Source organism: Stegodyphus dumicola, chromosome 2, assembly GCF_044657685.1.
Source record: "Stegodyphus dumicola isolate Sdum_Otavi_A_Nest chromosome 2, ASM4465768v1".
Classification (NCBI taxonomy): Eukaryota; Metazoa; Arthropoda; class Arachnida; order Araneae; family Eresidae; genus Stegodyphus; species Stegodyphus dumicola.
Window position 1 is genome coordinate 54563981 of NC_140769.1, and position 15658 is coordinate 54579638.

Genomic DNA, 15658 nt, shown 5'->3' on the forward strand with positions numbered 1-15658 from the left:
CCAATAATAACCCATTCCTGACGAGTATTTTGTTCAATGATAAAAATATGAATTTGAGAAAAATTAAATTGCAGACTATAAAGAAAATTCTGCAAACGTTGAGAACGGAAAGTAAGCAATAGTAGATATAACTCTGAATGTTAATTATGCATTTAATACTAGTAATTTTATTATCTTAAAACTGTCTTCTAAGTTCTTTTAAATAACAGAATTATTATGCATTGCTGTTGAAACATTTTAGATGTTATTTGATAAATTTTTGCGATAACTTAAAGCTTCGTAAACTTTAATATATGTTTAATGATCTAAAGCTATTTTTTCTGAAATTCATTTTAAACAAGTGCATTATTATGAATTGTAGTTGAAATTTCGGTCTTTAAAAATAAAGCCGAATGAGTCCTTACAAATGATGAAGCATTTTTAATTAATCTTTGATGAAGGATTTAGTAGTTTATAAAATAAAAGAAAGGAAAGATAAATTTGCCAAAATGCAATAAATGCAGTTTATGAAAATAAAAAATAATGCAACTGGAAATTTATAAAACTGTATTTTCTAATTTGCATATAGTTAAAGCATATTAGTGAGCAAGTTTTTAGCATTTACGAATTCATTTTTTGCTGGCTTATAATACAAATTTCGGATCTTAAATCTAAAAGACTGTGATGCTAAATTACCTGCTTTAGCGTTTTATTCTTTATATGAATATACATGTTACACATATTATTCAGAAAAAAACAAATAAAACTTTAACGTAAATGTATTGCAAAAAAGGGAAACTGTATTTCTGGCTCTGCTCATTTCTAAAGTATATTATTATGATTAAGGGAAAATATATTTGTGACTATGTTCATTAAATTTCATTTTCCTACTTTTGTCCACTTAAAAAAATATTCAATTGATAAGCGGAGGAAAAGTCATAATTTTGTCTGTTTCCAGATAATGTTACTATAAACGAGCAAAAAATATTCTTCTGATATGTATCCATTTCTAAAATGTGTCATAATAAAAATAGAGAAAATAGCGTTTCTTCTTTCGGCCATCTCTTGAAAGCTATTATTATGATAGAAGAAAGAAACTGTAATAATTTTAATTGCTATTAGAACAATATTTTATACAGGCGAGAAAAAATTTATTACATTTTTGGCATATTTAAATAAGCATTGTTATGAGCAAAGACAAAGCTCATTCCAGTTTTCTCCACCTCTAAAAGGTGTTATTAAGACCATGTAAATAATTTCTTTCCTAATTTTGTTCTCTTCACAAAACTTTATTTGAGATGGATATACCAATCAAAGCCTCAGTGATAAGTGAACCTGATACGGAAATTGACACTTTTATCTTGAATGTTACGAACAACAGTAACTTAAATATTTCCAGTATATACCCGGACCTTCCTTATTACTTAACATTCAATGAAGAATCGATTAGAGAAGTCGTTCTATACAGCCTCATGTTTGTACTGGCAGCTGCCGGTAATCTTCCCGTTTTTGTGACTCTCATTCGAAACAGGCATCGGAAGTCTCGTGTAAACCTGATGATCATGCATCTGGCCATTGCTGATTTGATCGTAACCTTTGTCATGATCCCGCTTGAAATAGCTTGGAGGATTACGGTGGCGTGGCTTGCTGGGAATGTATTCTGCAAAATTATGTTGTACATGCGAGCTTTTGGACCTTACCTGTCGTCGATGATTCTTGTCTGCATCAGTTTGGACAGGTACTTTGCCATCCTTCACCCTCTAAAGGTTAATGATGCTCAGCGCCGAGGAAAGATCATGCTCATTCTTGCCTGGTCTATCAGCATCCTATGTAGCATTCCACAGGTAAATTTCATTAATAATTTTAGTAGACATGTATTTTATCAAAATATAAATTATATCTATATCGGTTTCCATAAATAATTATGATTATTTAGATTGTAACATAAAAAATATAAGTTATTGAACGTAGAATCTATAAGAAATGAAGCTTTAACGTTTACTGAGCCTAATTTCTATTACAATATTCGCACCAACTGACAGTTTTTTCCCTCGTAGTATACATTTCTGGAATATAGTTAGCTTAATGTTTAAAAACTATAATAAGACTATATACTACTAGTTTTTTCTAATTTCTTTATTGACTTAACTTAGCTTTAAATTAAGTAAGGGCATTTAAATCTCTTAATTACTTATCTTCTTTCAACTTGTTTCCATGTTTAGCCTTTTAATGACTTTTCTTGTAGCATTTTCATCTTATCGAGCTAATATATGTGAGGGCCTACTGCATGCAAAAGCTTAACTTAACCGGGAAACATCTTCAAAAAAGTAGTATTATATTACAGTCATGAATTCAGGATAATGGTGTAATTTTAAAACAGAATTGCAGCTAAAAAAAATTCAAGCCATGCATTACTTTAATTAAGCTTTCCAATCACCCCTGCAGCCAAAATGAAATTGAAATATCAGGGGAAATTTAATTAAATCTGGTGATGGCCATTATGTGAGAGTGAAAGATATAATTAATGAAATTGCAGAGTCATTAGTTATTTTAAGCAGGAGATGGGGAAAATGTGCAATACTCTTGCCGGGACTCGAACCTAAACCTCTCGAATACGTGCCGAGTGTGCTACCGTTACACCAAGAAAACATTCTGGAAGTAGAGAGAAAATATCTGATATACTCTCCCTTTTAAAGGGCGACTGGGATTAGGGCACCCAATGACCAAATCCTGATGGTGAAGAATTATAATCCACCACTTTTTAGTTCGGGGTCGCATTGTAGAAACATAAAGTTATTTTGAAGCATGGGACATGAAAAATGAGCAATGCCTTCACCGGGACTCGAACCTGGACCTCTTGAATACGCGCCGAGTGTGCTACCGTTACACCACGAAAGTATGCTGGAAGGAGGGAGAAAATGAATTATAATATTAATAACTGAGATTATAATTAATTGAGACCCCTGGTCTTTCATTAATTGACAGTATAATTAAATAATAGTTTTGAATATGATCAATGTTCACGTTCTTCAGATACCCATTTCATAGGAACCGTTAGGGGTTGTTTTATGTAGTTTTCACTGTAATTCTAAATTCAAGATTTTCGTTACGCAAACAGTTTAATTTAAAACATATGAACTCTGTTGTACTGCTTAATAACGAAAACAATTACTATTTTATGACTGTAAGATGATTAATGATTAAGAATTAAATTATTAATTATTAAATTAATGAAGAAAATTAAAGATTTCGAAATCTGTTTCAAATTACGAAAATTACTAAAGATCAGGGCAGTACATTTGACTACAATGAACAAAACATCCTCAAACTAGCAACATTTCCAAATCATCCTAATCTAGGTGTAAGACATATTTCAGAAGGGTAACGCGATAGGAAAATTTCAATTTTTTCCACCCGTATTTTATTACTATCTATATCAATTACTATCCTATATAAGGAAAGGTAGTTAGCGCTCAGTATTTACACCCTTAATTTAATGAGAGTTTAGTCCAGATTTGGTACTTTACTACGGCATAGCTCTCTACGACTGTCTGCTTCAGGAAGGAGCTTTCGAGAAGAACTTTCTAAAGAAAGCTGCAAGTTACTTACGAAGAAAACTGAGAAAATATAGAAATTTTAGGAAAACATTTATTTTACTCTGTTAGTTTAAAGCTACCTTTTTAGAAATTCCTTTAACCAAGCAATAGTGGAACGGTTGTAAGGCATTTCTCCCGCCTTCCAAGCGTGCCTTCGTGGTGTGGTGGTTAGCCCACTGAGCCGGTATTTCAGAAGTCCGTAGTTCGATTCTCGGCGAAGGCGTTGCTAATTTTTCATCTCTTCTGCTTCCAGAAAACACCTAATGTCTCTACAGTGGCACCCGAACTAAAAGGGTTGTGGATGATGACTCTCCACACCCAGGATTTGGCGATTGGGTCCCCTAAAAACCGCAGTCGCCCTTTAAAAGGGGGAGTATGTAAGGTATTTCTCCCGCCTTCCTAGCGTGACTTCGTGGTGTAGTGGTCAGCATACTGAGCTGGTATTTCAGAGGTCCGTGGTTCGATTCCCGGCGAAGGCGTTTCTAATTTTTCATCTCTTCTGCTTCCACAAATTACCTAATATCTCTACACGGTAAATACTTGAACTAAGATGATTCTCACCAGGTTAGCTTTCCAGAAAATAAATGACTGGCTTTTGAAATTTCCATGGACGTTTAAATGCGTAATGTCTATAAGAGCCGATTAGAAAGATTTCTATGCAAGCACCTGTTTCTAACGAAAAGCACTCTATTATTTTATCATACTTTATTGCAAACTGAAATATATTGTTTCTATGTGTAGAATTCATCTGAATGCTTTATCGCCAGACCTTTTGATTTGCATCATCTCCTTTTAAGTAAAATATAGTCATGCAGTAGCAGAGAATTGTAATTTGTGTTTGGTTTTAATTATGTTGTAGGGTTTATATTTATTTTAACTAACATTTATTTTAAGTTTAAACTATCTTTCCTGTCAAGCCTTACTTTCCCCTGGAACTGCCAATGCCAGAATATGTAAATTTGAGTAGAACGCGCAAGCATTCAAATTATCAGCGGAAGTAGTATGATTTAAATAGAAGGAAACTAGTTCGGTGAGAGAGTTATTCTTACTTAGCGAGCGCGGAGGTAGAAATCGAGAATTGAAGGACCCCGCGTTGCGGCCTATGTGCTTGGCGGGAAGTAGTTGCAATTGTTCCAGTGAGCTTCAAGTCTGCTGAATTAGCTGCGGTATTTGTAAAACGCGGTGAGTTAGTTATTTTAGAGAGCCTCGTAGTTAGAATATTGTTACGAATTTGGTATTTAAAAAGCAAATGTTAGTTCAATTATAAATTAAATGGTTTTATTTCTCGCGCAGTGCAGCGCGTGACGAATATTAAAAGAAAGCTAAGCCGGAAAATTGAAAATACAAGAGCGCGTGCATTAAATAAATAAATATCTCTTTTTGATTTCGAGAAAGTACTGGAAAATTCTAGCGCGTGATTTTAAAATCTTAGAAAAGGAGGAAAACATCTCAGTTTGTAGTAGTTGCTTAGTTTGTTGTTGTTTAAAAAACTACTGTTGTTGATTGTAGCGAATCGCGGATTAGCGTTCTTTAGCTGTTTTGAATTACGTTCTATTGGACATTTGAGTAGTTAAAAGAAAACTACTGTGAGATATTGTAATACTGCGTGATAATTTGAGAAAATTTAAGCAGTTTTGTTGTGATAATAATAAATTTTTGTTCATTTTTCATCGGACTTGTGCATTCATTTAGTAACGAATCCGTACGCACGCAACAATATTGTCTTTACTTTCTTTTTAGGTTTTTATTTTTATTTGACTGCCTAGTTGGCACAGTTTGTAAGCGTCAAGAGGACGCAATTGTAATTTAGTACGTAGAATAAAAAGGGACTTAAACCCTTTATAAGACTTTGTGGTTTATACAAGCTTTCACAGTCACCTCTTGGTTGCGTGCTAGTTAGAGGCGCGCAACGTTATATTGGCGCCCGAACACTTATCGAACTGAAATGGCCGAAAATTGGATGGAAGCCGCTGGACAACACCAAGAAATGACAACGCAGTTAGAAGGATTTGGATACCTGGTCCAGACTTTGAGAGCATCAATCAAGCCAAACGTCTATTTCGACGGAAAAAATTCGGTGGCGGTATTTTTAGAAGGTATAGAAAACCACTTTCAGCTCTACCCTGTGCCTGAAAGACAAAAAGTTGCCATCGCCACATCAGCACTAAGAGGACAGGCCACGCTATGGTGGAAAAATATAGGCAAATTTCTTCTAGGTGAATTTGGAAGCCCGACGTATAGATTTGAAAATTTCAAAAAATCGTTAGTAAAGGCCTTCCCCATAGTGAAAGATCGCGCACGGCTGGAAGCCGAACTATATAGTTTCTATCAACGGGATACAGCAGAATTGACGGACTTTATTTTACGAAAAATCAAGCTAACGGATATGCTGTATGGCAAGAAACCCGATGAGGAGATCATTGAAATAATATTACCAAGATTGTTACCCGCTGTCCAAGACTACTTTGAAATTAGAAACCCAAGAACATTGCAGGAACTTTTCGAATTGGCGGTGAAATTTCAAAATCGCAGAATAGCGGAAAGAGCGAGAGGGGAAACATATTCTCAAAGTACCAGAAGGAAGGAGGAAACCAGAAATGGAAATCGCTCATATGGGGGAAAGAACTATCAAGCTAACGCATCGAAACTCGAAGGTCAAGGCCCAAAAAGAAAATTTGAAAATAAGCATCCGCGTACCCAGAAGACACAGATTGAAAGGAAAGCTTTAAACGACTAGAGGGGCCTGTGAAAGGGAGGGTCCAGACCCCGGAAGTTTTAGAAAAACCCTCAAATAGACATCTAAATACAGTCATCGTAAAAAACTCACAGCTGCCAATTATACAAGTCCTGGTTGGCGATGTACCAGTAGAAGCCCTCATCGATACAGGGGCAGAAGGAAATTTCATGAGTGAAAAGTTCTTCAAAAAGAATTTTTATAGGATACGACTCTTTAAAACCAGAAATACGGAAATTATAGCGGCGCAAGGAAAAACATGTCACTGCATCGGGAAAGTATCATTAAACTTACAGATAAAAGAGGAAAATCTCAAAGTATTAATTTTTGTGGTGAAACACCTCCAACACTCTCTTATTTTAGGTATGGACTTTTTAAGGGCCGCGAGGGCCAAATTAAATTTTCAAGATAGTTCCGTGGTGCTGGAGATGGACCAGAGGGTGGTGGAACCTGCGGAGACACCTGAATTGGACCTTAGCCATTTGAATGACCAGGAAAGTAAAGCAATACAGCAAGTGGTGAGTAATTTTTCTCATTTGTTTTCAGAAAAATCGGGAAACTGTCAGATCGTGACTCAAAAGATTCAATTAAATGCCGAAAAACCTTGTAGGACTAAACCTTACCGCTATGACAAACAAAAAGACGTAATCATCGAAGAACATATTCAGGAGATGTTAAAGAATAAAATAATAACGCCCATAAATAGTGAATACGCGAGTCCAGTCGTACTATGTAGGAAAAAGAACGAGTTTCCTCCTTCGGATAAAAGGGCTTGGAGGTTTGCTATCGATTATAGAAAACTAAATAGCATAACTAAATTTCCAGTTTACCCTTTGCCGGTTATAGACGAGATCATTAGACAGATCAAATCGACGAGATATATGTCTACTTTGGACTTAACGTCTGGCTACTATCAAATAGCTATGAGACCCGAAGATGTACATAAAACCGCGTTTATAACAAAATCGGGCACTTATGCATTTTTACGCATGCCTTTTGGGTTGTGTGGGGCCCCATCAACATTCCAGAGAGCTATGGACATTGTTCTAAAGCCTGTCCTAGGAAAATCAACTTTAATTTATCTAGATGATATAACGAGTAGTACGTTGGAACAACACATTAAAGATCTAGAAGAAGTTTTTAAATTATTAAAAGAGGCCGGTCTTACAATTAACGCCTCAAAATGCAAATTCGCAACTAAAGAACTTAAATATCTCGGTTATAAAATTTCGCAAAAGGGTATAGAAACGCAAGATTCAAAAATAAAAGCAATCAAGAATTTTCCACCGCCCGATTTGGCGATTGGGTCCCCTAAAAACCGCAGTCGCCCTTTAAAAGGGGGAGTATGTAAGGTATTTCTCCCGCCTTCCTAGCGTGACTTCGTGGTGTAGTGGTCAGCATACTGAGCTGGTATTTCAGAGGTCCGTGGTTCGATTCCCGGCGAAGGCGTTTCTAATTTTTCATCTCTTCTGCTTCCACAAATTACCTAATATCTCTACACGGTAAATACTTGAACTAAGATGATTCTCACCAGGTTAGCTTTCCAGAAAATAAATGACTGGCTTTTGAAATTTCCATGGACGTTTAAATGCGTAATGTCTATAAGAGCCGATTAGAAAGATTTCTATGCAAGCACCTGTTTCTAACGAAAAGCACTCTATTATTTTATCATACTTTATTGCAAACTGAAATATATTGTTTCTATGTGTAGAATTCATCTGAATGCTTTATCGCCAGACCTTTTGATTTGCATCATCTCCTTTTAAGTAAAATATAGTCATGCAGTAGCAGAGAATTGTAATTTGTGTTTGGTTTTAATTATGTTGTAGGGTTTATATTTATTTTAACTAACATTTATTTTAAGTTTAAACTATCTTTCCTGTCAAGCCTTACTTTCCCCTGGAACTGCCAATGCCAGAATATGTAAATTTGAGTAGAACGCGCAAGCATTCAAATTATCAGCGGAAGTAGTATGATTTAAATAGAAGGAAACTAGTTCGGTGAGAGAGTTATTCTTACTTAGCGAGCGCGGAGGTAGAAATCGAGAATTGAAGGACCCCGCGTTGCGGCCTATGTGCTTGGCGGGAAGTAGTTGCAATTGTTCCAGTGAGCTTCAAGTCTGCTGAATTAGCTGCGGTATTTGTAAAACGCGGTGAGTTAGTTATTTTAGAGAGCCTCGTAGTTAGAATATTGTTACGAATTTGGTATTTAAAAAGCAAATGTTAGTTCAATTATAAATTAAATGGTTTTATTTCTCGCGCAGTGCAGCGCGTGACGAATATTAAAAGAAAGCTAAGCCGGAAAATTGAAAATACAAGAGCGCGTGCATTAAATAAATAAATATCTCTTTTTGATTTCGAGAAAGTACTGGAAAATTCTAGCGCGTGATTTTAAAATCTTAGAAAAGGAGGAAAACATCTCAGTTTGTAGTAGTTGCTTAGTTTGTTGTTGTTTAAAAAACTACTGTTGTTGATTGTAGCGAATCGCGGATTAGCGTTCTTTAGCTGTTTTGAATTACGTTCTATTGGACATTTGAGTAGTTAAAAGAAAACTACTGTGAGATATTGTAATACTGCGTGATAATTTGAGAAAATTTAAGCAGTTTTGTTGTGATAATAATAAATTTTTGTTCATTTTTCATCGGACTTGTGCATTCATTTAGTAACGAATCCGTACGCACGCAACAATATTGTCTTTACTTTCTTTTTAGGTTTTTATTTTTATTTGACTGCCTAGTTGGCACAGTTTGTAAGCGTCAAGAGGACGCAATTGTAATTTAGTACGTAGAATAAAAAGGGACTTAAACCCTTTATAAGACTTTGTGGTTTATACAAGCTTTCACAGTCACCTCTTGGTTGCGTGCTAGTTAGAGGCGCGCAACGTTATATTGGCGCCCGAACACTTATCGAACTGAAATGGCCGAAAATTGGATGGAAGCCGCTGGACAACACCAAGAAATGACAACGCAGTTAGAAGGATTTGGATACCTGGTCCAGACTTTGAGAGCATCAATCAAGCCAAACGTCTATTTCGACGGAAAAAATTCGGTGGCGGTATTTTTAGAAGGTATAGAAAACCACTTTCAGCTCTACCCTGTGCCTGAAAGACAAAAAGTTGCCATCGCCACATCAGCACTAAGAGGACAGGCCACGCTATGGTGGAAAAATATAGGCAAATTTCTTCTAGGTGAATTTGGAAGCCCGACGTATAGATTTGAAAATTTCAAAAAATCGTTAGTAAAGGCCTTCCCCATAGTGAAAGATCGCGCACGGCTGGAAGCCGAACTATATAGTTTCTATCAACGGGATACAGCAGAATTGACGGACTTTATTTTACGAAAAATCAAGCTAACGGATATGCTGTATGGCAAGAAACCCGATGAGGAGATCATTGAAATAATATTACCAAGATTGTTACCCGCTGTCCAAGACTACTTTGAAATTAGAAACCCAAGAACATTGCAGGAACTTTTCGAATTGGCGGTGAAATTTCAAAATCGCAGAATAGCGGAAAGAGCGAGAGGGGAAACATATTCTCAAAGTACCAGAAGGAAGGAGGAAACCAGAAATGGAAATCGCTCATATGGGGGAAAGAACTATCAAGCTAACGCATCGAAACTCGAAGGTCAAGGCCCAAAAAGAAAATTTGAAAATAAGCATCCGCGTACCCAGAAGACACAGATTGAAAGGAAAGCTTTAAACGACTAGAGGGGCCTGTGAAAGGGAGGGTCCAGACCCCGGAAGTTTTAGAAAAACCCTCAAATAGACATCTAAATACAGTCATCGTAAAAAACTCACAGCTGCCAATTATACAAGTCCTGGTTGGCGATGTACCAGTAGAAGCCCTCATCGATACAGGGGCAGAAGGAAATTTCATGAGTGAAAAGTTCTTCAAAAAGAATTTTTATAGGATACGACTCTTTAAAACCAGAAATACGGAAATTATAGCGGCGCAAGGAAAAACATGTCACTGCATCGGGAAAGTATCATTAAACTTACAGATAAAAGAGGAAAATCTCAAAGTATTAATTTTTGTGGTGAAACACCTCCAACACTCTCTTATTTTAGGTATGGACTTTTTAAGGGCCGCGAGGGCCAAATTAAATTTTCAAGATAGTTCCGTGGTGCTGGAGATGGACCAGAGGGTGGTGGAACCTGCGGAGACACCTGAATTGGACCTTAGCCATTTGAATGACCAGGAAAGTAAAGCAATACAGCAAGTGGTGAGTAATTTTTCTCATTTGTTTTCAGAAAAATCGGGAAACTGTCAGATCGTGACTCAAAAGATTCAATTAAATGCCGAAAAACCTTGTAGGACTAAACCTTACCGCTATGACAAACAAAAAGACGTAATCATCGAAGAACATATTCAGGAGATGTTAAAGAATAAAATAATAACGCCCATAAATAGTGAATACGCGAGTCCAGTCGTACTATGTAGGAAAAAGAACGAGTTTCCTCCTTCGGATAAAAGGGCTTGGAGGTTTGCTATCGATTATAGAAAACTAAATAGCATAACTAAATTTCCAGTTTACCCTTTGCCGGTTATAGACGAGATCATTAGACAGATCAAATCGACGAGATATATGTCTACTTTGGACTTAACGTCTGGCTACTATCAAATAGCTATGAGACCCGAAGATGTACATAAAACCGCGTTTATAACAAAATCGGGCACTTATGCATTTTTACGCATGCCTTTTGGGTTGTGTGGGGCCCCATCAACATTCCAGAGAGCTATGGACATTGTTCTAAAGCCTGTCCTAGGAAAATCAACTTTAATTTATCTAGAAGATATAATTATAACGAGTAGTACGTTGGAACAACACATTAGGGACCTCGAACAAGTTTTTAAATTATTAAAAGAGGCCGGTCTTACAATTAACGCCTCAAAATGCAAGTTCGCAACTAAAGAACTTAAATATCTCGGTTATAAAATTTCACAAAAGGGTATAGAAACGCAAGATTCAAAAATAAAAGCTATTAAGAATTTCCCACCGCCCAACACCGCCAAGAAACTTTCGTCTTTCCTTGGACTATGTTCTTACTATCGATCTTTCATAAAAGATTTCGCTAATATTGTTGAACCACTCTTAGTAATCAAAAGAAAAAAGATTAAATTTACGTGGACAGCGGAAGCGAACACAGCTTTTGAAAGATTAAAAGAAGCGCTTATTAATGCCCCTGTTTTAAAATTCCCTGAGGGGGACGAAAACCTGGAAATTGCGGCAGATGCATCAGACTATGCGGTGGGTGCGGTTCTTATGCAAAATAACCATCCGCTGGCATTTTTTAGTAAAACATTGAATCAAACACAAAGGAATTATACAGCTACAGAAAGAGAAACATTAGCCGTATTAATGGCTGTACACAAATTTCGAGTTTATTTCGGCAAATCGCCAGTAACAGTCTTTTCGGATCATGCGGCTGTTGGTAGACTTTACTCGGGAAAAAACCTAACGCCCAGGTTAATAAGATGGGCTTTAAAACTCCAAGAATATAATATCACAATAAAATATAAACCGGGTAAGGAAAACAATGTAGCTGACGCACTTTCTCGTATAAAACTGGACGATGAAGGTAATGAACTTAAATGCGCTGTGTTGACTTCAAAAATTTTAGATTCTAGAGATACGGTTATTACTGAACTGAAAGCTGATCCTGAATTTGGAAATATCTATGCTTATTTGAAAGACCCCGAAAGCTTTGAGCACACAGATATCGATGCGATAAAAAATAGAGCAAAAAACTATGAAATAATAGATAATTTATTATTCTATACGAAAACAACAAACGAAAATCTTGAGTATAAGCCTGTCATCCCAGCCTCGCTTCGATTAAGCATTTTGAAGGAGTTGCACGAAAAAAAAACAGCGGGCCACCTCGGGGTCAGAAAGACTTTAAAAAGGGTACGCGAGGCGGTATATTTCCCGCAATTATACAAAATAGTAACGGCGTATGTCAGGTCCTGCAATCAATGTCAGTTAATAAATGATATTAATTACAGCCCGGCCGGGTACTTAAATAGCATTCGCGCTACATTTCCGAATGAAATTTTAGGCATAGATCTCCTTGGTCCCTTCCCCCAGAGCGAGTTAAATAAAAATCGTTTTCTTTTAGTAATAGTAGATCATTTTTCAAAATGGATAGAAATTGTTCCACTTAAACGCGCGTCAGCCAAAACAGTCGCAGATGCATTCTTACACAGATACATTTTAAAATACGGTGCACCGATAAAAGTCATTAGCGATAACGGAAAACAATTCATTAGTCAAATATTTGAAAACATATGCAATGGACTTGATATACGCCATATCAAAATGGTTCCGTATAGACCACAGGCTAACATAGCAGAAAGAGTTAATAAAAACATTGTAAAAATAATTCGCAGTTACGTTAGCACACATCACAAGCGCTGGGATGGCTACATAAATGAATTAGCTTATGCTTTAAGAACGGCACATCATGATACTACGGGAAAAACTCCAGCAGAATTATTTTTAGGCCGAAAGTTAATTACACCTTTAGATAAATTATTCTTTGTGCAACAAAGAGAGCAGGAATTTAGACAAAAGGACGTGCAAAAGCTAATTGATCAGGCACTTAAAACCTCGGATACGGCAAGAAATAGGCAGAAAATTTATTATGATAGAAAACGCCGTGAAGCAGATTTTAAAGTTGGGGATAAAGTATTGAAACTGAAATTTTCAAGTGCCCCAGACAATTTTATGGCAAAGCTAGCTCCAAAGTTTGAAGGCCCCTATGTAATTCAGGAAATCAAAGGAGTAGTCTTATATCTTAAAAACGAGAGAGGGGAAATCTGTAAAGCAAGTCCCGACCAGGTGAAAAAATACTATAATCCAAATGATTTTGAAATCCTTAAAAGTTTTTTGCAGGACTCAAGTCTAAACGAAATAGAAGGGCCAGAGACTGCAACAACTATTCCACCACCCAAGAAACGGAGAACTGAAGAGAGACCTAGCACTTCTACAACCCGGACGTCGGTATCAAAAAGAAAAAATGAGTTTCAAACTCCGGCGTTTAAGAAAAACAAAAATACAGATGAACCGGGTAAAGAAACCGTGGTAAAGACGAAAACACCACCTACAAAAGATGGCAGGAGAAATTACACATCAAGGAGAACGCGCACACGGCCACAGAGTCAGGTGCCAGCAAGGCCGCCGTTCCGGAAACTGAAACGCCAACAGGAGGCACAGAAGTACGAGGAACAGAAGAAATCCAAGGACTCCAGACCGGAGGACGTCAAGACCAGCCGTCCCAGGCAGAAACGCAAAGGCCAACAACCAGACGATTACTCCGTCAAGAGGCCAGCATGTAGAGGACGCAAAAGAAAGATCAACGGGGACGACACGCGGAGATCAATAAGGAGAAGATTGACATCCATGACACCTCTAACTTGGGATCAATTTTGTCAAAAACGGATGACGGAGTTTCAAGCATCGAAAATTCAAAGATAAGTTAAAACCTTCTATAAATTTTTTTTCTCTTTTGTTCCGAAATGTTATGCATAAGTACGAAGTTCTATGTTTTGACGAAAGTCAATATGTCTCGGTTGAGACTTAGTTTTGTTTTACTTTATTTAGCTAAGGCAAAAGTATTATTTTCTTTAAGTGTAAAAGCTAAAAACAAGCATTTTCTGTTGGTCGAAAGACTAATTCTGTTATGTTAAAGCCAAAATTTGGCCGGAGATAAAAATAACTTCGTATTCTTGTACTAATAAGAATTTTAGTTTCAGTGCCACCAGCTTGGTGAAGAATGAGTAAAGTAAAAATTTATTTTCTCTTATTCATTTTATGGTAAATTGTAAAAAGCATATGTATTAAACTTTTGTAAATGTATGTAAATACTTGCATGTTATGTAAAAGTAGAATTTAGTCTAGAAGCATAAAATTGTAGATGCTAAAAGTGAATGCTTAAAAGCAATGAAGTCAAAATTTAAGTAGTAAATTGTAGATAAAGTCATGCTTTAGAGCGAAACCCTGCATGTTTAAAGATGAATGAAGGGGAAGTTAGAATGAATGTGTTTTGTAGGGTTCTCCACCTACATTTGAATTTTTAAGACTATTAAAGTAGCTCATTGAGTTGTAGAATGTCGAGTAAGGTGTGTCTATTTGGTTGTTGAATTCTAACAAATCATGGTGGTTAGGGGAAGTGTTGTAAGACTAAAACACGAATATTCCCGTTTGACACCACACATGGTGGAGAGCCAGGGTAAAGTTAAATTAATGCTTGAAAAATTGAATGAATGTGAAGTAAGCAATAACTAAGAAAAACGAATCGTTAAAAACAAAAATTTATTGTGTCAAGAAAGTGTAAATTATAATGTATGTAGAAAGATACTGATACTTATTGCTTCCAGATGCTGGAAGGAAAGACCAAGATTGATTGATGAAGTCCAGGAAAAGTTGCTGTAAGAAGAAAGCTTTGTAACAAGCAAAAGAATTTTAGTATATAATTGTTACATAAGATTTTTTTTTTGTGTAAACGAGGCTTTCGCCAGTTAGTTCAGAATTAGATAAACTTACAACAGGTCGTTTGTAGGACCTGCTTCCAAGTTTTCCAAATTCTGGCAGCGGCAAATGTAGGGTTTATATTTATTTTAACTAACATTTATTTTAAGTTTAAACTATCTTTCCTGTCAAGCCTTACTTTCCCCTGGAACTGCCAATGCCAGAATATGTAAATTTGAGTAGAACGCGCAAGCATTCAAATTATCAGCGGAAGTAGTATGATTTAAATAGAAGGAAACTAGTTCGGTGAGAGAGTTATTCTTACTTAGCGAGCGCGGAGGTAGAAATCGAGAATTGAAGAACCCCGCGTTGCGGCCTATGTGCTTGGCGGGAAGTAGTTGCAATTGTTCCAGTGAGCTTCAAGTCTGCTGAATTAGCTGCGGTATTTGTAAAACGCGGTGAGTTAGTTATTTTAGAGAGCCTCGTAGTTAGAATATTGTCTTTACTTTCTTTTCAGGTTTTTATTTTTATTTGACTGCCTAGTTGGCACAGTTTGTAAGCGTCAAGAGGACGCAATTGTAATTTAGTACGTTGAATAAAAAGGGACTTAAACCCTTTATAAGACTCTGTGGTTTATACAAGCTTTCACAGTCACCTCTTGGTTGCGTGCTAGTTAGAGGCGCGCAACGTTATAATGTAGAAATGAATGAATGAGTTTTGTGAGACGTATGGCATGGTCTCTGTTCAAAAATATGTCTTGAGCAAGTTTTATCTTCTCAAATTTAATTCTTTAAATGTATGAAAGACTGGCAATTATCTACATTTATTAAAATAAATAATAAAAGAAATGTTAATGGTTCTTGTAACAATTTAATTTTT

General features: G+C 36.4%; 1 protein-coding gene across 1 annotated transcript in view; it reads left to right on the forward strand.

Annotated features, from left to right (window-relative positions):
* The first annotated feature begins 1277 nt into the window (after window positions 1–1277).
* LOC118203814 (adipokinetic hormone/corazonin-related peptide receptor variant I-like) overlaps window positions 1278–15658 on the forward strand; it is a 28159-nt gene continuing 13778 nt past the window's right edge. The window contains exon 1 of the mRNA XM_085809913.1: window positions 1278–1823. Coding sequence (XP_085666039.1) covers window positions 1278–1823 — 546 coding nt within the window. The remainder of the gene's footprint in view (window positions 1824–15658) is intronic.